This window comes from Vulpes vulpes, chromosome 11 (genome assembly GCF_048418805.1).
Source record: "Vulpes vulpes isolate BD-2025 chromosome 11, VulVul3, whole genome shotgun sequence".
NCBI lineage: Eukaryota > Metazoa > Chordata > Mammalia > Carnivora > Canidae > Vulpes > Vulpes vulpes.
Window position 1 is genome coordinate 25,972,144 of NC_132790.1, and position 24,320 is coordinate 25,996,463.

General features: G+C 36.7%; 1 protein-coding gene across 1 annotated transcript in view; it reads left to right on the forward strand.

Moving 5' to 3' along the window:
* PPME1 (protein phosphatase methylesterase 1) overlaps positions 1 to 24,320 on the forward strand; it is an 88,462-nt gene that overhangs the window by 53,892 nt on the left and 10,250 nt on the right. The window contains exons 4-9 of the mRNA XM_026010499.2: positions 5,444 to 5,501; positions 5,964 to 6,015; positions 11,026 to 11,180; positions 12,543 to 12,633; positions 16,422 to 16,487; positions 19,695 to 19,818. Of these exons, the coding sequence (XP_025866284.1) occupies positions 5,444 to 5,501; positions 5,964 to 6,015; positions 11,026 to 11,180; positions 12,543 to 12,633; positions 16,422 to 16,487; positions 19,695 to 19,818 (546 nt within the window). The remainder of the gene's footprint in view (positions 1 to 5,443; positions 5,502 to 5,963; positions 6,016 to 11,025; positions 11,181 to 12,542; positions 12,634 to 16,421; positions 16,488 to 19,694; positions 19,819 to 24,320) is intronic.

The window sequence follows — 24,320 nt, forward strand, 5'->3', positions numbered from 1 at the left end:
AAAGATAAAATTGACAGATCCTTAGCCAAACTCCTCAAGAAAAAATAGAAAGGACCCAAATAGGTAAAATGAGAAATGAGAGAAAAGTAACAACTAATACCACAGAAATACAAAGGATTATAAGAGAATACTTTGAAAAATTATATGCCAGCAAACTAGACAATCTAGAAGAAATGGATAAATTCCTGGAAACATACAACCTTCCAAAACTGAACCAGGAAGAAATAGAAAAGCTGAATAAACCAACTATAAGAAACAAAATTGAATCAGTAATCAAAAAACTACCAAAAAATGAGATGGCTGGGTGGCTCAGTCTGTTAAACATCTGTCTCTTGGTTTCATCTCAGCTCATAATCTCAAGGGTCATGAGATCAAGCCCCGCAATGGACTCCATGTTCAGCAGGGAGACTGAAGATTCTCTCCCTTTGCCCCTCCCGCCCCTTGTGTGCGTGCGCTCTCTCTCTGATTTATTTTTTTTTCTCTCTCTGATTTAAATAAATCTTGGTGAGGGAAACAAAAGCAAAAATGAACTATTGGGGCTTCGTCAGGATAAAAATCTTTTGCATAGCAAAGGAAACAGTCAACAAAACTAAAAGGCACTTTATGGAATGGGAGAAGATATTTGCAAATGATGTATCAGATAAGGAGCTGGTATCCAAAATCTATAAAGAACTCATCAGACTCAGCACCCAAAAAACAAAAAAATCCAGTCAAAAAATGGGCAGAAGACATGAAAAGATATTTTTCCAAAGACATACGAATAGCTAACAGCCACATGAAAAAATCCTCAATATCACTCAGCATCAGGGAAATGCAAATCAAAACTACAATGAGATACCACCTTACACGTCTCTTAGAATGGCTAATATTAACTCAGGAAACAATAGATGTTGGCCAGGATGTGGAGAAAGGGGAATACTGTTACACTATTGGTGGGAATGCAAACTGGTGCAGCTATTGGAAAATAGCATGGAGGTTCCTCAAAAAAATAGAGCTACCTGGGCACCTGGGTGGCTCAGTCAGTTAGCATCTACCTTTGGCTCAGGTCATGATCCCAGAGCCCTGGGATCAAGCCCCACCTCGGGCCCCTGCTCTACAGGGAGCCTGCTTCTCTTTCTCCCTCTGTCTGCAGCTCCCCCTGCTTGTGCATACTCTCTCCCTCTCTCTTTCTGTCAATATATAAAATCTTTTTAAAAATAAAATAAAATAATAAAAATAGAGCTATCCTACGACACAACAATTGCACTACTAGGTATTTATTCAAAGGATATGAACATAGTGATTAGAAGGGGGCATATGCACCCTAGTGTTTATAACAGCAGTGTCCACAAGAGCCAAACTATGAAGAGATGTCCATTGATGAATGAATGGATAAAGAAGATGTGGCATATATATATACAACTACACACACACACACACACACACACACACACACACACACTGGAATATTACTCAGCCATCAAAAAGAATGAAATCTTGCCATTTGCAAGTCTGTTTCTACTTCTGTTACTCTAATGAATACCTTTAAAGAGAATAACTAGATACATCCACAAAGGCAAAAGAAACAAAAGCAAAAATGAACTATTGGGACTTCATCAAGATAAGAAGCTTTTGCACAGCAAAGGATACAGTCAACAAAACTAAAAGACAACCTACAGAATGGGAGAAGATATTTGCAAACGACATATCAGATAAAGGGCTAGTTTCCAAAATCTATAAAGAACTTATTAAACTCAACACCAAAGAAACAAACAATCCAATCATGAAATGGGCAAAAGACATGAAGAGAAATCTCACAGAGGAAGACATGGACATGGCCAACATGCACATGAGAAAATGCTCTGCATCACTTGCCATCAGGGAAATACAAATCAAAACCACAATGAGAAAAAAAAAATGAGAAAAAAAAAAAAAACCACAATGAGATACCACCTCACACCAGTGAGAATGGGGAAAATTAACAAGGCAGGAAACAACAAATGTTGGAGAGGATGCGGAGAAAAGGGAACCCTCTTACACTGTTGGTGGGAATGTGAACTGGTGCAGCCACTCTGGAAAACTGGAGGTTCCTCAAAGAGTTAAAAATAGACCTGCCCCACGACCCAGCAATTGCACTGTTGGGGATTTACCCCAAAGATTCAGATGCAATGAAACGTTGGGACACCTGCACCCCAATGTTTCTATCAGCAGTGGCCACAATAGCCAAACTGTGGAAGGAGCCTCGGTGTCCATCGAAAGATGAATGGATAAAGAAGATGTGGTTTATGTATACAATGGAATATTACTCAGCAATTAGAAACGACAAATACCCACCATTTGCTTCAACGTGGATGGAACTGGAGGGTATTATGCTGAGTGAAATAAGTCAATCGGAGAAGGACAAACAGTGTATGTTCTCATTCATTTGGGGAATATAAATAATAGTGAAAGGCAATATAAAGGAAGGGAAAAGAAATGTTGGGAAGTATGAGGAAGGGAGACAGAACATAAAGACTCCTAACTCTGGGAAACGAACTAGGGGTGGTGGAAGGGGAGGAGGGCGGGTGTTGGAGGGGAATGGGTGACGGGCACTGAGGTGGACACTTGACGGGATGAGCACTGGGTGTTTTTCTGTATGTTGGTAAATTGAACACCAATAAAAATTAATTAAAAAAAATAAAGAGAATAACTATTGTGGACATGCTCTGACACTTTTTCATTATTTATAAAACATGTTACTCTTTGAATTTACTTAGTTCTTTCCTTGTTTTCTAGTCTTTGCCACACTAAGATGTAAACATTATAAGAGCAGGAAAATTGCCCATCTTTTTCATACTGTAACCCCATTACTCGATGCCAGATTTTTGTAAGATGTAGTATAGAAAAATTTGATAAATAAATGAATGGAAAGTATTTTTAACATTATCATCAGTGTCTGACAGGCAAATGAATCATAAAGCATTGCTTTCAAGTTAAAGTTGGAATTGACAATTACTACCTTCAAATGAATATTTTGTTGCTGTCTTTTAAAAATGTAGAGCAATAAAGCAAAATTGACATTATTTTTGCCACTTATTTCCAGAATACAGATTTGTTTTTGTCATTGAAAGTTGTACTGCCACCATAATGTATTAAGTAACTCTTGTAAATTAGCTTTCAGGAACAAATAGCAAAATATAATAGAATTTCAGTCTTATTCTCTTTAAAGGTATTCATTAGTTAGAGTAATAGCAGTAGAAACAGACTTACTTTTCTAGATGATTTTTTTAAAAGATTTTATTTACTTATTTTATTTTTTTATTTTTATTTATTTAATTTACTTATTTTAAGTATAAATCTTTACACACAATGTGGAGCTTAAACTCACAACTCCAAGATCAAGAATTACATGCTCCTCCAACTGAGCCAACCAGTTACACCTCTAGCTGATTTTTAAAATGTGATAATACACTAACAATGAACTATCAGAAAAAGAAATAAAACATTCAGAAAACGTGAGGGTTAGATGAGATGGTCCTCCTGTTTTATTCTTAAAAGTTTAAAAATGTTGATGACATTTACTAACACTGGTGGTAATATATTGTCAAAGAATCTAGTTTATTTGAGGAAGAAGAACTCCAATTATTTCAGGTTTGTTTAAATCTCAAAAATTGTACCTCCTCATGATATTATGATTTCTTTTTCAGTATATTTTTATCTAACTGTGGTATAAGATTGTGTATAATGCGGGCAGCCCCGGTGGCACAGCGGTTTAGCACCGCCTGCGGCCCAGGGCATGATCCTGGAGACCTGGGATCGAGTCCCACGTCAGGCTCTCTGCATGGAGCCTGCTTCTCCCTCTGCCTGTGTCTCTGCCTCTCTCTCTCTCTCTCTATCTCTGCATCTCTATGAATAAGTAAATAAAATCTTAAAAAAAAAAGATTGTGTATAATGCTGCATCTTAAATGAATATTTGGTAGATTTCATGATTTGTTCTGCTTTTAGGGTTATTTCATGATCTAAATGTCACATTTGTGTGATATCCTAAGCCAAAATACAAACTTACTCATGGTCCTTATCTAGGGAATTTCCCTTCCAGAGTAGGGAAAAGATAACCAAGGAATATGGATAAAAATTGTAGGTGATAGTAGAGTTCAGAGATTCATCACTTAGGGGTAATTACTCTGTCTCATGAAAAGCAAGGGAGAATTAGGATTTAAAGAGGGATGTAGGGATCCCTGGGTGGCGCAGCAGTTTGGCGCCTGCCTTTGGCCCAGGGCGCGATCCTGGGGACCTGGGATCGAGTCCCGTGTCAGGCTCCCGGTGCATGGAGCCTGCTTCTCCCTCTGCCTGTGTCTCTGCCTCTCTCTCTCTCTCTGTGTGTGACTATCATAAATAAATAAAAATTTATAAAAAATAAAATAAAATAAAATAAAGAGGGATGTAGGTGAAGAAAGCCATATTCTGAAGTTGGGATAGAACTAGAACATGCACAAAAAGAGAATCGTCAATTTTTAGCTTTAGTTAAAAGTGAAAAGTCTTTGTATAAGATCATATCATATGTAAATAGTGACCATTTAACTTCTTCTTTACCAATATGGGTGCCTCTTTTTTTTTTCTTATCTGATTGCTGTGGCTAGGACTTCCAGAACTCTCTGAACAAAAGTGGCAAGAGTGAACATCTTTGTCTTGTTCCTGATCTTAAAGGAAAAGCTCTGCTTTTCACCATTGAGTATGATGTTAGCTGTAGGTTTTTCATATTTGGGCTTTATTATTATGCTGAGATATGTTCCTTCCAAACCCACTTTGCTGAGAGTTTTTATCATGAATGGATGTTGAATTTTGTCAAATGCTTTTTCTGCATCTGTTGGTGGGAATGTAAATTGGTACAGCCGCTGTGAAAAACAGTATGGAAGTTCCTCAAAGAAGAGTAGAAATACTATAGGGTCCAATAATTCCACTACTGGGTATTTACCCAAAGAAAATGAAGACACTAATTTGAAAAGATAAGCATCCCTATGTTTATTGCACCATTATTTACAATAGCCAAGATATAGAAGTAACCTAAATGTCCATTGTTAGACAAATGAATTAACAAACAAGAAGCAGAATCAGAGCTGTAAGTACAGAGAACAAATTCATGTTTGCTAGTGGCGTAGGGGTGGGGGAATGGGCAAAATGGGTCAAGGGGAGTCGGAGATACAGGCTTCCAGGTACAGAATGAATAAGTCACAGGAATAAAAGACACAGCATATGGTCAGTGATAATGTGTGGCAAGCATGACAAAATGTATAAACTTGTTGAATCATTGTGTTATACACCTGAAACTAATGTAACATTGTATGTCAGCTATACTCAAATTTTAAAAAAAGTGAAACATCTTTCTTTGCTTACTTTGAGATTCTGGAATTCTGATGGCAGTTCATTCAACAAAGTTATCATTGGTAATGGAGAAGATTTGCTAACAGATTTTCCTTCTTTCTAGGCGGCAATCATTAGTAGGGTTCAATGTAGGATTGTGGCTTTAGATCTTCGAGGTCATGGTGAGTGATTTTCTTAATTAGTCACTGACTCAATGATATATATGCCAACTTCTTTGAGTAGTGTTAAATGTTATGAATTTCAATATGGCCATTACGAATAACCTGGTTTATTCCATTTGGGCTCTTTGAGGGAAGTCCTAGTTTCTATAAGATATTTTATAAATACACACACTTAAATATGTTGTTGTTTAGCTAAAAAAAAAAATGTCCTTTGATGTAACCAAATTCTGATGCTAGTGATGTATAAGGAATGTGCAAAGTCTTTGCTAGGCTACTGAAATTACATCCTCCTTGGGGTAGCCAACTATAAAGATGCATCTTAACATAGAAAATACTAAACCCATCAAACACAATTATAAAGTCTGCGTTTCATTCCAAAAAATGAGATTTTTGAGAGAGAATTCTCTTGCTTTTATAATTCCTATCATTGGGAATTTTATTTCTTAAATATTTTCTTTTTAGGTGAAACAAAAGTCAAGAATTCTGAAGACCTATCTGCAGAAACAATGGCAAAGTAAGTAATGTAATATTGTTTATAAATCACCTGGCTTCCATTACCATCAAAAAAGTTGTATAACTATTACTCTCCTGGTGAAGTTGTTGGACAATAATTAACATAGAGAAAATTTTACTACTGTTGTTTTTCCTCTGTATTTAGTGTCTCCTTAGTATTTAATCTTGAAAGAAACCTTCATCTTTCTTGATATATTCAGTGTTATAGTCATCGTATAAAGCACTTGAAAATTCTCTGAGTTTGTGTTGCCTTTTGCAAAGTTTTCTTCTGTTTGACAGAGTTGAATATAATCTAGATATCGATTGGGAGCTTATTCTTGGAAAAGTGGTTATATGTAAGATCTACCCTGTAAGATCTTACGGTGTCCTGCCCACGTTCTTTGGGCAACTTCCTAGTAAGACAAGAACAAGATATTAAAGAATAATTAATTATACCCTGGACCTCAAAGTATAAGATAGTGATAGTATACACAATGGCCCTAAACCTGATCACTCATTAGAATCACCTAAAAAGTGATTAAAATAACAGATAATTTGGCCTTATCCCATTTCTCCTGAATTAGTGCTTCTACCAGGGAGACCTGGGCATTTATTTATATTTTGATAAGGCTCTATAAAGAAATCTTATACAGCTAGTTCTTGACTGGTGTTTGGGAACCACTGACCTATATTGTAAACAAGATTCTTTTAATTATTTTATTTTAATTATCCATATTATTAATTCTGTAGTGTATTTTTTTTTTATAACGAATGAGGAAACAAACTCCGATTGATTGAGGTCACACAGTTAATAGAACATAACTGTGATCATTCAGCTATAGTGCTTGGCAGAGAGAGAAAGAAATAACAATATATGATACCATTCCATTCAATGAACATATTCCTGAGAAACCATGAAAAGAGAGCTAAGAATCTGTTCTCTCAGTTGTTCCTAATACCTTTGTAATGTGAGAACAATAAAGCCCCAAATAAACAAGTATGTTTATACCTATAAAAAGATTGTGAATAATTTTTAAGGATTTAAAGGGTTTCCTGACTGTTGATAAAAAAGTGAGATCTATCATCTAAGTGGCCAGACTGCTAAAGAGTTATGATGGCTTGGATGATGTCCTACAAGAATTTGAATTCTGCAACAAAAGTATTGAGGGTGGTTCCAGAGATCCGCTATACAACATAGTGCCTGTACTTAAGTGCCCGCTTACCAAATTATATACATTAATTATTTAAAGATGTTATTTATTTATTCATGAGAGAGAGAGAGACAGACAGACACACAGGCAGAGGGAGAAGCAGGTTCCATGCAGAGAGCCCGACGTGGGACTCGATCCCGGGTCTCCAGGATCATGCCCTGGGTTGCAGGCGACGCTAAACCTCTGAGCCACCCGGGCTGCCCAATATACATTAATTATTTACCCTTTTTTGTGTACCAAATTTACCCAGTAAGGCTAGGGGAAAAATTGGACATGGGGATGGTGTGCTGGAGAAGCCACCTGTGCTGCAAGATTTGGGCCATAGGGAAGCTGTGTGTGCTGTAAGGCTTCCCATGCTGCAGGACCTGGGTGCTAGAGGAACGCAAGCTTCAGGAGCTTGTAGAGTAGTATTGCACATGAATCAGGAGCAAAATCTCTTTCTGCAGTGTCTCCCTTGCACCCTCTACTGTTGAAGTTTAACATCATGCCAACTGGAAAACAAAAAATATGTAAAGACCTCAGATCCAGTTTTGGAGAACATGCAATAATGGGTGAATTGGAGCTGAGAGATAATAAGTTGATAACGTTTAACAGAAGTTAAAAAGAAAATAGGTAATTAAAACTATCTAGAATGATGAAGATGATCACCAAGAATCAAAAGAGCCAATAATTTGGATTCTTGTGAAATAGTAAAAGCAATAAAACATTTATATGATTTCTGAATTTCGTCACTCTGAAACAGAAATCTCAAAATGGGCATATTTAATAGATAATTAATGGGATTTTCACATAGTACTGATAGCACAATTTTTACCTTGTGTATCAACTTTAGAACTTCAACCCTGCATAAAATGTAATCCCACAGAAGTAGAAGAACCAACAGTTGAGTTCAGGTTGCTCTGATACTCTTTTTCTGTTACGTCTGTGATATGCTATATTGCTTCTCAGGAAATGAACCCGGTATTAATAAGCATGATAGAATCTCCTTATAAAGCATCTGCCAAAATTGGTATATCCAGTTATAGGCTAGCTTTATAGATAACATCTGCTACTTTATTTTTCTGGAACTTCAGAACAAGTCTCAAGGTACTAATCTTGGTAGTCTGGCTAGCATTAATAATAAATTCCTCCTGGTAGTAAATGATCAAGTGATCATAACCACCTTTTACCTGGATGAAATATACCTTTCCTAGGTTTATTTTTTTTTTAATTTTTTTAAATTTATTTATGATAGTCACACAGAGAGAGAGAGAGAGAGAGAGAGGCAGAGACACAGGCAGAGGGAGAAGCAGGCTCCATGCACCGGGAGCCCGTGTGGGATTTGATCCTGGGTCTCCAGGATCGCACCCTGGGCCAAAGGGAGGCGCCAAACCGCTGCGCCACCCAGGGATCCCCTTTCCTAGGTTTAGATACATTATGGAGTTAGTTTGGTTTTGTTGTTGTTATTGTTTTTCAAGATTTTATTTATTTATTCATGAGAGACACAGAGACAGACAAAGAGAGGCAGAGATACAGGCAGAGGGAGAAGCAGGCTCCATGCAGGGAGCCTGATATGGGACTCCATCCTGGGAGTCCGGGATCACGCCCTGAGCCAAAGGCAGACGCTCAACCACTGAGCCACCCGGCGTCCCTCAGACCCTGTCCACCTTCATGCATGAAGCAGATATCACAGAACTCAGTTACTGAGCATTTTAAGGAGACCTGTACTTAGATCATCTTCTGTGGCATCCTTTTACTTTATTACAGCTATTACTAATCAAAAGTTTTAGCTTTAAATTTAACTCCAAAGGAACTATTACTTTTTTCACTTATAAAATTAGATGGGGCCTCATCTCCCATTCAGATTGTCTGCAGATGCCACAGCTACCCTATTCACATCTATAATTGTTGTATGAGGTTTTTTAAGATTAATTTCTTCTGAAATTAATGGCATTTACCTTTGCCATTCTGAATACTCTGAAAACAATATTCAAAAGGCTGTGTTCCTACATCCACATCTGCTATATTTGGGTAACATTATGTGGGTGCTTGAGGTATGTAATAACACCCAGCAAGACAAAACTGTCTTTTGAAGTTAACTGACTCAGCCATGCCCAAAAGAAGACAGTAGAGCCAGTAGTCTCTAAAAACATACCATGCCTACTTATTACTGTAGCAAAGAGGGTCTATATGCAAATCAAACCCAAGTTTCTCCTTCAGTTCTCATTTTCAAAACTTTAAGGTTTGATTTTGTTAAATCCACTCATAATTAAAGACTACAACAGAAGCCAATAAAAATTAGCTCTAGGGCAGCCTGGGTAGTTCAGCGGTTTAGCGCTGCCTTCAGCCCAGGGCATGATCCTGGAGACCGGGAATCGAGTCCCACATCAGGCTCTCTGCATGGAGCCTGCTTCTCCCTCTGCCTGTGTCTCTGCCTCTCTCTCTCTCTCTCTCTCTCTGTCTCTTATAAATGAATAAATAAAAATCTTAAAAAATATTAGCTCAGAACATCTCCTTTCATAGAACATTGTACTTACATTTATGTTCATACTTCAAATAACTTTAATGACAAATTATAAGTAATGGTTAACAATTGTATAGCATTTACACTTTTCAAAGTAGTTTTCATTCACTTTCAGTTAATCTTCAAGGCAATCTGGAATCATACATATATGTGATAATAAAAATATATGTATATTTTTATATACATATATATTTTTTTTAGTAAATCACATTTTTATCTTCATTTTATAGGTGTTGAAACTCTGGAAATTAAATAATTCAAGTCTACATAATAAAAAATAAATCAGGGGATCCCTGGGTGGCGCAGCGGTTTGGCGCCTGCCTTTGGCCCAGGGCGCGATCCTGGAGACCCGGGATCGAATCCTACGTCGGGCTCCCGGTGCATGGAGCCTGCTTCTCCCTCTGCCTGTGTCTCTGCCTCTCTCTCTCTCTCTGTGACTATCATAAATAAATAAAAAATTAAAAAAAATAAAATAAAAAGATTAAAAAAAAATAAATAAAAAATAAATCAGGACTGCAATTCATCTTGTGACTCTAAACTTTACTACATTATAATGCCTAATAAAATTGTTTTATAGTTGGGGAAACTGAGGTGTCGAGTGCTTAAATTATTTTTCCAGTTTCAATCTTAGGTTTAAGATAAGGGTATATGTAGGGGATCCTTGGGTGGCTCAGCAGTTTAGTGCCTGCCTTCCGCCGAGGGTGTTATCCTGGAGTCCCGGGATCGAGTCCCACATCAGGCTCCCTGCATGGAGCCTGCTTCTCCCTCTGCCTCTGTCTCTACCTCTCTCTCTCTCTCTCTCTTTCTCTCTCTCTGTCTTTCATAAATAAATAAATAAAATCATTAAAAAAGGGGGGGGTATATGTAATTTTACTAAACCTATGGAACAGTGAAAGTGTGATGTAAATGAAAATCAGAAAATTTGGATTCTTGGGGTGCCTGGATGGCTCAGTTGGTTAAGCCACCGACTCTTGATTTTGGCTTAGGTCATGATCTTAAGGTCATGGGATTGAGCTCTCTGTCTGGTTCTACACTCAGGGAGTCGGCTGCTTCTCCCTCTGGCCCTCCTGCTCACACTCTCTCTCTCAAATAAATAAATCAATCTTAAGAAAATCAATCTTAAGAAAAGAAAAAGAAAATTGTAGATACTGGGGGGCATATTAAGAGATTTACATAGGCACATTTGCAAGATGGCCCAGTAGAGCTTTATAGTATTAGGACTTTTATTTACAGACCAAAGGAAGGAGTGAGGAAAGAAAACAATTTGTACAGTGTTGACAGAGAGCATTCTCAGCTTTTTTTTTTTTCCTCTTTGCAGGGATGTTGGCAATGTGGTTGAAGCCATGTATGGGGACCTCCCTCCTCCAATTATGCTGATTGGACATAGTATGGGTGGTGCAATTGCAGTCCACACAGCATCATGCAACCTGGTGCCAAGCCTCCTGGGTCTCTGTATGATTGATGTTGTAGAAGGTAAGTTTCCTAAGTACTGACCAAATCAGAAATCTTTGATTTATGAGAGACATGCTATAGTCAATTATTATTATCTTTTTTTCATTTATTGTTGATTTCTACTCATCTTGAACTATGTCCCTCTGCCTTTATATATTTTTTGTTACTTTGTGGCAAAGGCATTCCTAAGGGGTTTTTTTGTATATTTTTTATTGCCAACATATAGTATAATACCCAGCGCTCATCCTGTCAAGTTCCCCCCTCAGTGCCCCTCACCCAGTCACCCCATCCCCCTGCCCACCTCCCCTTCCACTACCCCTTGTTCGTTTCCCAGAGTTAGGAGTCTCTCATGTTTTGTCACCCTCTTATTTTTCCCACCCATTTTCTCTCCTTTCCCCTATAATCCCTTTCACTATTACTAAGTATTTTTTTTAGTTGACATATAACTTTTTATTAGTTTCAGGTATATAACATAATGATTCAATATATGTATATACTGTGAAATGATAACCACAGTATGTGTAGTTAACATCTATCACAACACATAATTACAAATTTTTTTCTTGTGATGAGCACTTTTAAGATCTACTCTCTCAAATATACAGTACAGGGGTGCCTGGATGACTCAGTTGGTTAAGTGGCTGACTCTTGGTTTCGGCTCAGATCATGATCTCAAGGTCATGAGATTGAGCCTCCTGTAGGGTTCTGTGCTTAGCTCAGAGTCTGCTTGAGATTCTCTGCCTCTCCTTCTGCCTCTCCCTCCACTCACATGCACTTGCTCGCTCGCTCTCTCAAATAAATAAATAAATAAATAAATAAATAAATAAATAAATAAATAAATAAAATCTTTAAAAAACAATATATGATACAGTATTTTTAACTCTAGTCACTGTACTGTACATTACATCATCAAGACTTTTTTATTTATAACTGGAAGTTTGTACTTTTGAGCCCATTTCACCCACACCCCACATTATGTAATTATTTTCCATATCATCAAAAACTCTTTGTAAATCTTTTGTGGATGCATAATTTTTCAATTATATGTATGTATGTTCCATAATTTTATTTAACTTTTAAAAAGAAGCTGCCATGTCTTTTATGGTCCAGCCTCAGAAGTCACACTTGTGTAAACTTGTGTAAATCAGCCCGTATTCATTGTGGGAAGACTACACAAGGGAATGAATACCAAGAGGCAAAAGTCACTAGAGGCCATCTTGGAAGCTGGTGTCAGTCTTATGAATTTTCTTAAGCTGCATCTTTTTTCCTCAAAACATCACTGAATTCTACTATCATTGAGGGCAGATGTACACAGTTAACCCAGTAAGTGTAAATGCTTAGAATATGTATGTGCTATAGTTAAAATATTTGTTTAACATCTAGGTACAGCCATGGATGCCCTTAATAGCATGCAGAATTTCTTACGTGGTCGTCCTAAAACCTTCAAGTCTTTAGAGAATGCCATTGAATGGAGGTAACCTACAAGTCTTTATTGTCTGTATTTTAAATGTTAGATTGTAGCTGTTCTTTATCATCAGTTCAGGCACCAAGTTCAAAGAAATAGTTCAGTTTCCAAACCTTAGCTTTATTATTATATCATGTGTGGAAACATTGAGGTAAAAAGCAGAATTTTTAAAAATATTTTAAATGTTTCCTGCTTGGCCCAGTTATCTAAAATCCATCCTTTTTCTAATACACTATAGTACCCCCTAGAATTTTAATAATTATGGATCATCTGCTATCTAGCTATTTCCATCTCTGAGGTAAGAGTTTGGACTAAATGAGCCTCTAGGCCTTTTCTACTTCTGATGCTTCATGGTTCTGGATTCACTTTCTGTGTTCCAGAGAAAATGGGGAAGAAACAGAAAAGATGAGCATAGGTTCCTTTTTTCATTTTTTATTTGGGTTTTGGGTAAATAAAAACCCTTTGGATAGTTAGTTTTCATAAAAATCACTGACAAAATTGGCTATGGCTTCCACTTAAGTAAAGGCTGTTTTGTCATTGATTATTTTATTAATTCAATCAATTATTTGATTAAATATTTATTAATCACTTTGTGCTAAAGGTCGAAATTTCAGAAATCAGTAAAACACTGTCCCTCCCCCAAGAAAATCAGTCTTAGGATAAAATATCTTTAGTATCCTGTCTTCCTACCTATTCTTCAAAATCAACTCTAGTTCCTTTTCCAGAACCCTTTCTCCAACTCCTCCAAACCACTCAGATCACTCCCTTGATCAAATTGCTAGAGATCTCTGTCTGTATTGTATTTGTACTGTTTACCTCTTATGTCTTCTAATCCTCCCCTAAAATATATGCCCATGTTGTTAATATTCATGTCTGTCTTAATCCTTTTCCTGCGTCATAAGGGCGGAAGCTATTCTGTTTCTGTTGTACTTTCATATAGCACACAGCATACTGCTGGCTGCCTTAGCAGCAGAACATACCTGTTCTTTGAATCAGAGATATCAAGTGGAAATGAAGGATCTGGTAAATATATCCTATGTAGATTTTCTAAGACAGAGAGGGTCTCATGCCAAATATGGCTTGCCGAAATGATGTTTGTATTTGGTGAGGTTGTTTCTATTTCCTGTTGTTCACACTACTGAGATGCATGATTCCTGTTTCTCAGAAGCACCAAAGATCGCTCCCTCTTTGGCAGCTACAGCATTTCAGAATGCAGTCGCTGCCAGTTCAGCATGTACCTCAGATACTTTGCCTTCTTCCCCAGTAACATCTAGTGAGAGTATGATTCCAAATAACTTTTTAAATTTATTCAGTAAACTCTTTTTTTTTTTTTTTTTTTTTTTTAGTACCTACGAGGGGTGTTAGTACCTGATTCAAGAAGTGGGGATGAATCAGGCTTAGTTTCTATCATCAGAAAACTGGGAATATAAACAAGTAAATATGCAAACACAACACAATGAAGGAAGCACAGGAGTTCTGGAAGATAGGTACTTAATCCAGCATTGCGGTCATGGTGGACCTTCTCTGAAAAGAGATAGAGTCCTTATTCTAGAGGCAGATGTGGAATAGGATGAGGTTTCTATTTGTTGTATGTTAAAATGTTTTGGGTACTTTGAGAGCCGTTGATTTTTAGAACCCACTTCCTGAGCCTGAGATTCAGAAAGAATACAATGAAGTATTTTATAATCTTGTTTTATACTCTGCTGGATATCTGAATCAAGTTCATGACTCATGGCTATTGTGGCTATTCCAGATGAAAAAAAAAAGATGTTGAAATACAAAGCCAACTTGTTTAATTCAGTAAGAATTTAAAGCAAAGTGAATCTCCACTTACTTCTACTTTCTTGGTAATCCTAATGAGAGGCAGTAGGTTATTGTCATAAGAAGCTTAGGCTTTGAAGTTGGACAGATAAGGATTTGCACTTTGCTTTCACCACCCTGGCTGCTCTGAGTAGAACACTAGGGGGAGAAGTAGAGAGTGTGTGTGATAATGGAAGTAGGAAATTGGTTAAGAGGCAATTGTAATAGTATAGGAGAATAATGATGGTACGCATAGATTAGAATGGTTACAGAGGAATTAATATGTCATATTTGGAATGTATTTTGAAGGTAGAACTGACAGGACTTCCTTATGGGTTAGATGTCAGGAGAGAAGAGGGGGCAGGAGGTGGCACAGCATTCATAAATGACTTCTAGGTTTTTAGCCAAAGCAATTGGGTGGATGGTAAAAATAAAGAGAAGTAGATTTAGGAGCAGGTAAAGGGTCAGGGAATCAGGATTTTTGTTTGGATAAGCTCAAATGCTTATTGTACATCTAAGTGGAAATGTTAAGTAAATATTTGTATATTTGTTTGAAGAGATTGAGCTAGAGATAAATTGGAGAATCATTATTGAATAAATAATATTTAAGAAAAAAAGATTCCTTTAAGATAACTTTGTTTTTACAATAACTTTTTTGAGAAATTTTGTTAAATAGGAGAGCAAAGAAGTAGGGTAGTATCTAGTAGTGAATGTGGAGTTGAGAATGTTTTTAAAAGCTGTTTTATACTATCCACTAGAGAAAAAAAAATGATAACCCATAGGATAACTATAGGAAGCAAGGTCCTCATAAGCAAGAGGAGATGGGAACCAGTGCCCAAGGTTAGTCTTGAATAGGAACAGAGGTGTATCATATATTGAATAGTCATCAAGTCAGGGTTTATAATTATAAATACTGGTATATTTGTAGATCCTGTAGATTCAGTTGGTAGTCAAAAAATGAAGTAATCATTCTGTGTCTGTTTATCACTAAAATAAGAAGGTCATTATCTCAGGGGGTTGTCCGTTAAAATTTTACATGATTTTTTAAGCTAAAAATTTAGATTTAAAGAAATGTGTTTTGGTGGCCTGCTTCAGATATTGTTTCCAGTTCTCCCTGGGACATGTAGCCATTCTACTTAGCCCTTAGGCATACATAGGTAGATAACTCTGAGAGAACTAATCTGTTAAAATAGCATCTAAGCTCCTGAACTCTATATCATGGCGCAGAAGGCCCTCTAGGAGCTCGTCGCTGCCCACCTATCCCTTTCTCCTATTTACACTCCTTTTTGGTTCTCTCCTGCTTCTCCTTGTACTCTGTCCTCTGAAATCTTCATCCTAGGGCAGCCCGGGTGGCTCAGCGGTTTAGCGCTGCCTTACAGCCCAGGGCGTGATCCTGGGGACCCGGGATCGAGTCCCACATCAGGCTCCCTGCATGGAGCCTGCTTCTCCCTCTGCCTGTGTCTCTGCCTCTCTCTCTCTCTGTCTCTCATGAATAAATAAATAAAATCTTTAAAAAAAAAAATCTTCATCCTACTGACTCTTCCAAAACATAGTGCCTTTGTTCACAAGGTGCTCTCTGACCACCTTCTTTTCTCTTCCACCTAACTTCTTTTCTCCTTGGTTTTAGGCAGGACATTTGGGAAGCTTTCTTTAACCTCTTCTTTCAGGATAAAGTGATTCTTTTGAATCTTGCCTTTATTAAAACAATCTAATCTGTTTGTTTTTCTTTCTTCCCACTGAGTTAGGTGCTTCTTGAGCACATAGTACCTTCCTGGTAAATGTTTGCAGAACTGAAATGGCTTGAATGTCTACTTAATTTTTACTACTTGGCTTATAGCCATAATCAGGTAGGAGGCAGTGGTAATCTCCATAGTAAGCTGTATTGGTAAACACAGCTTTATAATAGGTTTCACAGAATCTGCAGAATTATTCATTTGACCTTATGCATGATAAGATGGATGCTGAATAACCTCCTCTCTCCCTTTTCACTTTTCTAGTGTTAAGAGTGGTCAGATTCGAAATTTGGAGTCAGCCCGTGTCTCAATGGTTGGCCAAGTCAAACAGTAAGTCTTATTTTTCTCCATTGGGCTGTTAGAGACTGAAACATGGGTCTTCAGTCCCTAATAGCCTGAAACATGGTGAGGGATATACAGATTGCTTTTTGTTATACACCTGTCTTACCATCCTAACTGCCTTTATTAACTTAGATGATTTCAACAAATGAGCTCAGTTGGGCTAGTTGGATAGCTTTTCTTTTCTTTTTCTTTTTATGAAGAAATCTCAAAGCCTGTAGAATACAGGATTATCTTATTAATGCAACTCTGGACATTTAAAGGTGAAGAATCCCAGAGAATGGACATTAAAAATTAAGTGTCCACTTTAGTCCTGAAAGCTATGATTTTATTCTGGTAATGGTCTCATTCTTTTTTTTTTTTTTTTTAATTGGTCTTGTTCTTAAGCCAAATCTGATTGTGAGGAAGTCACAGTATAAAACTTTAGCATAGCCTGAGTGAAAGCCAGATTCTAAGGCTGAACTAAGATTATTTAGTCCAGCTAATCTTGGATAGGGTTACATGAGTCCTGAGTATTGCTATGCAGTCACAAAATAAACTTTAGATGAATTGAGAATATGTTGCCCAGCAGAATAGATGGAGAATGCAAAAGCTGATGAAAATGATAGTGGCATTACTGAATGCCTGCTATTTGCAAGGCATTGTACCAGGTATTTTATATACATGCTCTCATTTTTAAAATCTTATATTATGGGAATTTTCAAACATACAAAAGTAGAATAATACAATGAACCCCAATGTACACATTGCCTTTTTCAACAGGTACTTACTTACTCATGGCCAGTCTTATTTCATCTGTGCCTCTTTATTTTCCCCTAAGCACAAAATATTTTGAAATAAATTCCAAGATTTCAGTGTTCTCTAAACGGTCAATACACTTTAAACACAATCACAGTACCAGTATCATACCTTAAAAAATTAATAATTCCTTGATATCATCAGATGTCTATTCAGTATTCACATTTCTGATTGTCCTACAGATAATTTTTTTATAGTTCAAATCAGAATTACAGAATTTTATAGTTCACAGAATTACATAGTAATTGGCTGATATATCTCTTAAGTATCTTTTAATTTATAGGTTCCACTTATGTATTTTTTCCTTGGAATTTATTTGTTGAAGATACCTGGTTGTTTGCCCTGTAGAATTTCCTACAATCTGAATTTGCTGATTCCTGAAGGTGTAATTTAACATGTTACTTTCTTCACTATATTGTCTGTAATTTATTAGTTAGATCGAGAGATTTGATCACGTTCAGGTTTGTTTGTTGTTATTTTGGCTTTTTATTAGTTAACAAGAATAGGTATACTGCCTTTAGGAAGCATGTAATGTCTGGTTGCCCCCTTTATTTTTTTTTTTGAGTGTTGATAGCCATAAATGATTATTAACTGGATTCATTAATTCATGTGCACTATCTCATTTGATCTTTACAATACCTCTTTAAGATAAGTATTGTTTTAGAGGTGAGAAAATGGAAGTTCAGAAAGGTAAAGTGGCTTTCCCAGAATCACACAGCTAGTGAATGACAGCTCAGATTCAGTCTCCTGTGTATTTGACTTCTGGGCCTATATTATGGACTTTATGCTTAAATGTTCAATCTGAGTAATATCTAGCAGACACAGTGTAGTCTTTGAATAAGCTATGAGACTGCCTGCTTTTCAATGCCCAAATATTTTGAGGTCTGATTTGTTGAAGCAGTGGTAAAGCATTTTGTGAGGAAGTTATATGGCTTGTATTCAGGTAGTTCAGCAATTTAAAAAATTTTACTTAGTATGTAAATTTAAGTATATCTTCTCTTAATATGTAAACTTATGTATATAGTGTGTGTTTTAATTGTCACCTAGATATCATGTGGAACCTTCCTGCCCTTCTTGATCTAGGTGAAATTCTCTTGAATTTCCTAATCCATAGCTGTGGAAATCCAAAGCGCAAGTTGTTTCTGTTATACTACCTTGATCTTAGATGTGAAACTTGACACCTTAAGTCCCATAGAAAACCCCCACCTGACAAAACATTTCATGAACACACCACTTTACTGAGACTGATAGAGGAGACAAGGAAGGACAAGTTATCACTGTTAAAAATCCACCATTGAAGTTTCACTGACCCTTCAATTTATCCCAGTCTCTTTTTATCTTGCCTCTTCTCTCTCCTCTTCTCCCTTCTCTCTCCCTTTCAAGGGCAAAATAACAAATTCTTTATCATACAGAACAGAACTTGGCACTAGCTGCTACCTAGGTTCTTGGGATTTTTACCTTTAATATTGCCAGTGTATTTTTTCCAGCAAGTTCTTTCTAAAAGGAATTATGGTATCAACTGTTCATATAGGAATATTTTCTACCTAATTATATAATAGAGATTTTTCTTTTAGAGGAAAAAAAACAACAGTAATTGATTGGATCAGATGTTCTAATCTCCAAGGTTCAGCTGGCTCTGGTTATTGTAATTATCAGTTTCTATCAGCTAATTGAAAGTAGGGGCATTTTACCAAGCTGTTTGAGCCTTATTCTACTGGAAGCAGGGTACAGTAGAAAAGTACTATGCTTTCAAGTTAATTAAGCCTGGATTTGCCTTCCAGCCTCATCTGCTAATGAGCAAGGTGATCCTGGACATTTTTTTTTTTTACTTTTCAGGGCTACTTCATAGGATTATTATGTGGATTATATAAGATAGTATATATATATTGTCACCATGCCACAGGAAATGATTATTCCCTTCTGTGGGTCAGTATTGGTGCAAGAACTGGAAACCAGCCTTTGAAATATAGTCCATGACCATGACCATGACCTTCCACAGCCCTGATCTATTTCTGCACATTTTAAAATGCACATTGTTCACATCCTCCTTCTCCCAGAAGCATTGTTAAGTTTTAACTGACATTTGATTGTAAAGACTGTAAGTATCGGGATCCCTGGGTGGCGCAGTGGTTTGGCGCCTGCCTTTGGCCCAGGGTGCGATCCTGGAGACCCGGGATCGAATCCCACGTCAGGCTCCCGGTGCATGGAGCCTGCTTCTCCCTCTGCCTGTGTCTCTGCCTCTCTCTCTCTCTCTGTGATTATCATAAATAAATAAAAATTAAAAAAAAAAAAAGAAAAAAATTAAAAAAAAAAGACTAAGTATCAGTATCTCTGAGATAATTGTGTATAAAAAAGAGATGAGATGTGTGATGGAACTTTAAAAAAAAACAACCCACCTAGGTGTGAAGGAATTACAAGTCCAGAAGGCTCAAAATCTATAGTAGAAGGAATCATAGAGGAAGAAGAAGAAGACGAAGAAGGAAGTGAGTCTGTAAACAAGAGGAAAAAGGAAGATGACATGGAGGTGAGTGAAAACTGGTATTCTTGGAAGGATGGAGCAATGAATGGTTCAGAGTGTGTGGGGGTGCGGAAGGGGAGGTGACATGTTCTTTTTGTTCACCATTAGATATTTTAGGGGGTGAAGATCTTATCATCATAGATATTTAGGTTAACTATAAAATATAAGGCACTTGTTGATAGCTCTGACAAACTGAAACATAAACTTACAGTTATATACCCTACCCTTAAACAGACTGCTCTCTCATCAGATTCTTTCCCATGATGGTACTTCTGTTCCTATGGTTTATCTCATGAGAAAAATCTGATTTCTTACTTTCTATGCTAAACCCATCCGATCTTACTCATCTTTCAAGGTGGATCTCTTTGGAGAAGTTTTCTGACCTCATTTTTACATCAGTCTATCTCCAGTATAGCACTGAATCTGTATACTATAACTTAGCATTTTCTTTTTTGAAGTTGTGGCTAAGTCATAGAATTAATTTTCATAAACCACATCCTAAGATACTATGGTCTCCTGTAATCATTCCTAGAATGTTGATTCAGTGTCCTCTAATTGCACAAGAATTGTCACCCAGCAAAAATAACCTGTGTATTTTGAGCACAGGAACTAATGTTCTTCTATATGAATTTCCCTCAGCATTTAGGTTGGGGGTGGTGTGCTTCACAAGTGTTCTGTGCATACTTGTTGAACACTTGATCTGGGGATAGTAGTGGGAAAGGGTGTTTTTTTTGGGAAATGGTTAGTGAGCATGAGCAGCAGACTTTCTGGGATGTATTATAAACATCTTACAAATGGCAAGTAATCAACTTGTTGTACACCAGATATTCCTTGATGTTTGGAGATGCTACTAATAGCAAGGAGGAGAAGACAATTGATGCTTGAACAATACGGGGCTTATGGACACTGACACCGTGCCCTCCCCCACCCCCCACACACACTGTCAAAAATCCAACTCTAAGTTTTGGAGCACTTGGGTGGCTCAGTTGGTGTCCAACTCTTGATTTCAGCTCAAGTCATGATCTTAGGGTAAGAGATTGAGCCCTACATGGGGCCCCGTGCTGGGCATGGAGCCTGCTTAGAATTGTTCCTCTTCTGCTCCTCTGCGCACACCCCCACTCACCGTGCACACGCATACAATCTCAAAGAAAACCCCAAACCAACTATAACTTTTGACTCAAAAACTTAATTACTAATAGCCTACTGTTGGCCAGAAGCCTTACCAGTAATATAATTAGTTGATTAATACATAATTTGTATATTTATATGTATTAAATACTGTATTCTTATAATAAAGTAGCTAGACAAAAGGAAATATTCTTAAGAAAATCACAAGGAAGAGAAAATACATTTATAGTACCGTTTCCAAATTCATGTGTGAATGGACCTGCACAGTCCAAACCTATATTGTTTAAGCATCAACTGTACATTTTTTTAAACAGAATTTTTAATTTAATGAAGATCTTTTTGTCGTCCTTAAGATCAATAAGTAATTCTGTGTACCTCTTCGAAATTTATAAAAATATAAACAGTGCATGATTAATTTGCCCTCCATACATTCTGTGAGGTGAGATCTTTTCTCCCATGTTAACAGTGTAGAAATTGAGACTCGGAGATGAAGAGACTTGCCCAAGGTAATGAAGTAATATTTAGTAGATCTAAGATTCTGATACAAACTGTCAATTACTTTTTTGCCTTTTATGTACTGGGAGCTATACTAAGTATATCACATTTATCATCCCTAGTTCTCATTTTAGCTCTTCATTGTAGATGCAGTTACAACTCAGGTACAGTTACTTGCCTACAGACACCTATAATGTTGGTGCTGAAACATACCCAGATCCTCTGGTTTTTAATTCCTGCTTATTTTTTCCTTGTAAGTTAATTATATCTCAATAAAGAAAAAGTAAAATTATGGAGAAAATATTAATAATGCAAATTAAACTTAACAACTACAACAACAAAGTCACAACTTCTAAAGCATGGTAGCCAGGGGCCATTTAGAGCCCATTAGCCCTTAGAGATGTCTCTGTTATAATATAATATAAAAAGTTTGAAATGATCCTGATACATATGTAAGAGTTCTGTTGCATTCATTTTGCTGTGTAAAAGAAGACAAGATATATATTGGCAGTGGGGAGTGATATCTAATACAAAATGATTAAAAGGGAAACTTTAACCTTTGGTCATTTATTCTTTAAAGGAATAAACTTCAGTTGTCTAGGAGGTATTCCTTTATGCATCAGTCTCTCTTTTTAAACTGCTTTATTGAAAAGTAACTCACCCAAAGTATACAATTCAGTGATTGCTAGTAATCACAGAGTTGTTCAACCATCACAATGATCTAATTTTGGAACATTTTCATCACTTTTTTTTAAAAAAGTCATACCTGTGTGCAATCATTTCCTCTTTCTCCCCAACATTCCCAGCCCTAAGCATCCACACTAATCCACCTTCTGTCTCTATAGATTTGCCTCATCTGGACATTTCATATAAATGGAATCATAAATACATAGTCTTGTGACTGGCTTCTTTTACCTTAGCGTAATATTTTCAAGGTTCATCTATGTTGTAGCATGTATCAGCACTTCATTCCTATTTATGGCTAATATTCCTTTGTATAGGTAGACCACATTTTTTATCCAAACTCATCAGTTAGTGGACATTTAGATTGTTTTCACTTTTTTGTCTGTTTTGAATAATGCTGGTATGAACATTTGTGTACAAATGTTTATGTTGGCATAGGTTTTTATTTTTCTTGGGTATACACCTACAAGTGGAATTGCTGGATGCTAATTCTGTGTTTAATCATTTGAGGAATAGCCAAACTATTTTCCAAAGGGCTAACAACACTTTATATTCCTACCACCAGTGTCTGAGTGTTCTAGTTTTTCTACATCTTTGTCAGCACTTATAATATTGTCTTTCTTTTTTATTATAGCCATCCTAATGGATATGAAGTGGTATCTCATTGTGGTTTTACATTTTCCTGATGACTATTGATATGAAGCATCTTTTCATGGACTTACTGGCCATTTCTTCTCTTGAGAAATGTACACTCAGATCCTTTGCCCATTTTTCAATGGGGTATTTTGTCTTTTTATTGAATTATAAGAGTTCTTTATATATTCTAGATACAAGTCCCTGATTTGCAGATATTTTCTCCTGTTATGGAGGTTGTCTTTTCTTTTTCTTGATGGTGTTCTTGAAGTGCAAACGTTTGATTTTGATGAAATTCATTTTATCTAGTTATCATTTTGTTGTGTCATATCTAAGAAGGTTTTGCCTACCAAGGTCACAAAACTTTATGTGTATGTTTTCTTATAAGAGTTTTCTAGTTTTAGCTCTTATTTTAAGTCTGTGATCCATTTTGAGTTAATTTTTGTGTATACTACAAGGGTAGGAGGCGTAACTTCATTCTTTTGCATGTGGATGTCCAGCTGTTCCGGGACCATTTGTTGGTAATACCCTTCTTTCCCATTTAATTGTCTTGCATTCCTTGTTGGAAATCAAATGCCAGAGTTTATCTCTGGACTCTCAGTTCTGTTCCATTGATAATATATGTCTATTTTTATGTAAGTTCCACTGTCTTCATTATTGTAGCTTCATAGTAAGTTTTGAAATCAGGAAATGTAAGTCTTCCAGCTTTGTCTTCTTTTTTAAGATTATTGAAATCCCGTATTCTTAAGATTTTGGTTTTTTTATTCCTTATTATATGCCAGACCATGTTCCTATTGTTTTACATACATGAATATCTTCATGTACATCCTTACAACAATCCTTTGAGATTTTCTGTTGCCCTCTTTATAACTAAGAAAACAGACTTGAAGTTAGGTAACTTTCCCAAGGGTCTCATAGTTTATTAGTTGATGATGGAGCTGGGATTTGCATGAAGTCAAGTCTGACTGACACAAACCTATCTTTTAAAATGCCTTTCAAGTGAGGTGTTGGGAAATAACACAAATCCTGTGGTTGATGCCCGTGTGTGGAAAACCACACCTGCCCAGGTGAACATCCCAGGATGATTGGTAGCCAGCCTTTGCTTCTCCTCTCCAACAGTTAGATCTCATTACCTCGATCTTTGGTGGGTTTTTTTCTTTTCTTTCTTTAGTTTTAAGTTTTCATTTAAATTCCAGTTAGTTAACATAGAGTGGAGTGTAATATTAGTTTCATGGGGTAGAATTTAGTGATTCATCACTTATATACAGTACCCTGTGTTCATCACAAGTGCCCTCCTCAGTATCTATCACCCATTTAACCCATCTGTCCACCTACCTCCCCTCAAGCAACTCTCAGTTTGTTCTCTATAAGTTAAGAGTCTGTTTTCTGGTTTGCCTCTCTTTTTACCGCTATGTTCATCTGTTTTGTTTCTTACATTTATCTGTTTTACCATTTGCAGGAGGAGGCATCTAAACTAAATTAACTTTATGATCCAGCTCTCCAGAGAAAGGATATATTATTATAACCCTAAATATAGGAGCAATTCTAATTCTATACAGAATTTTTTC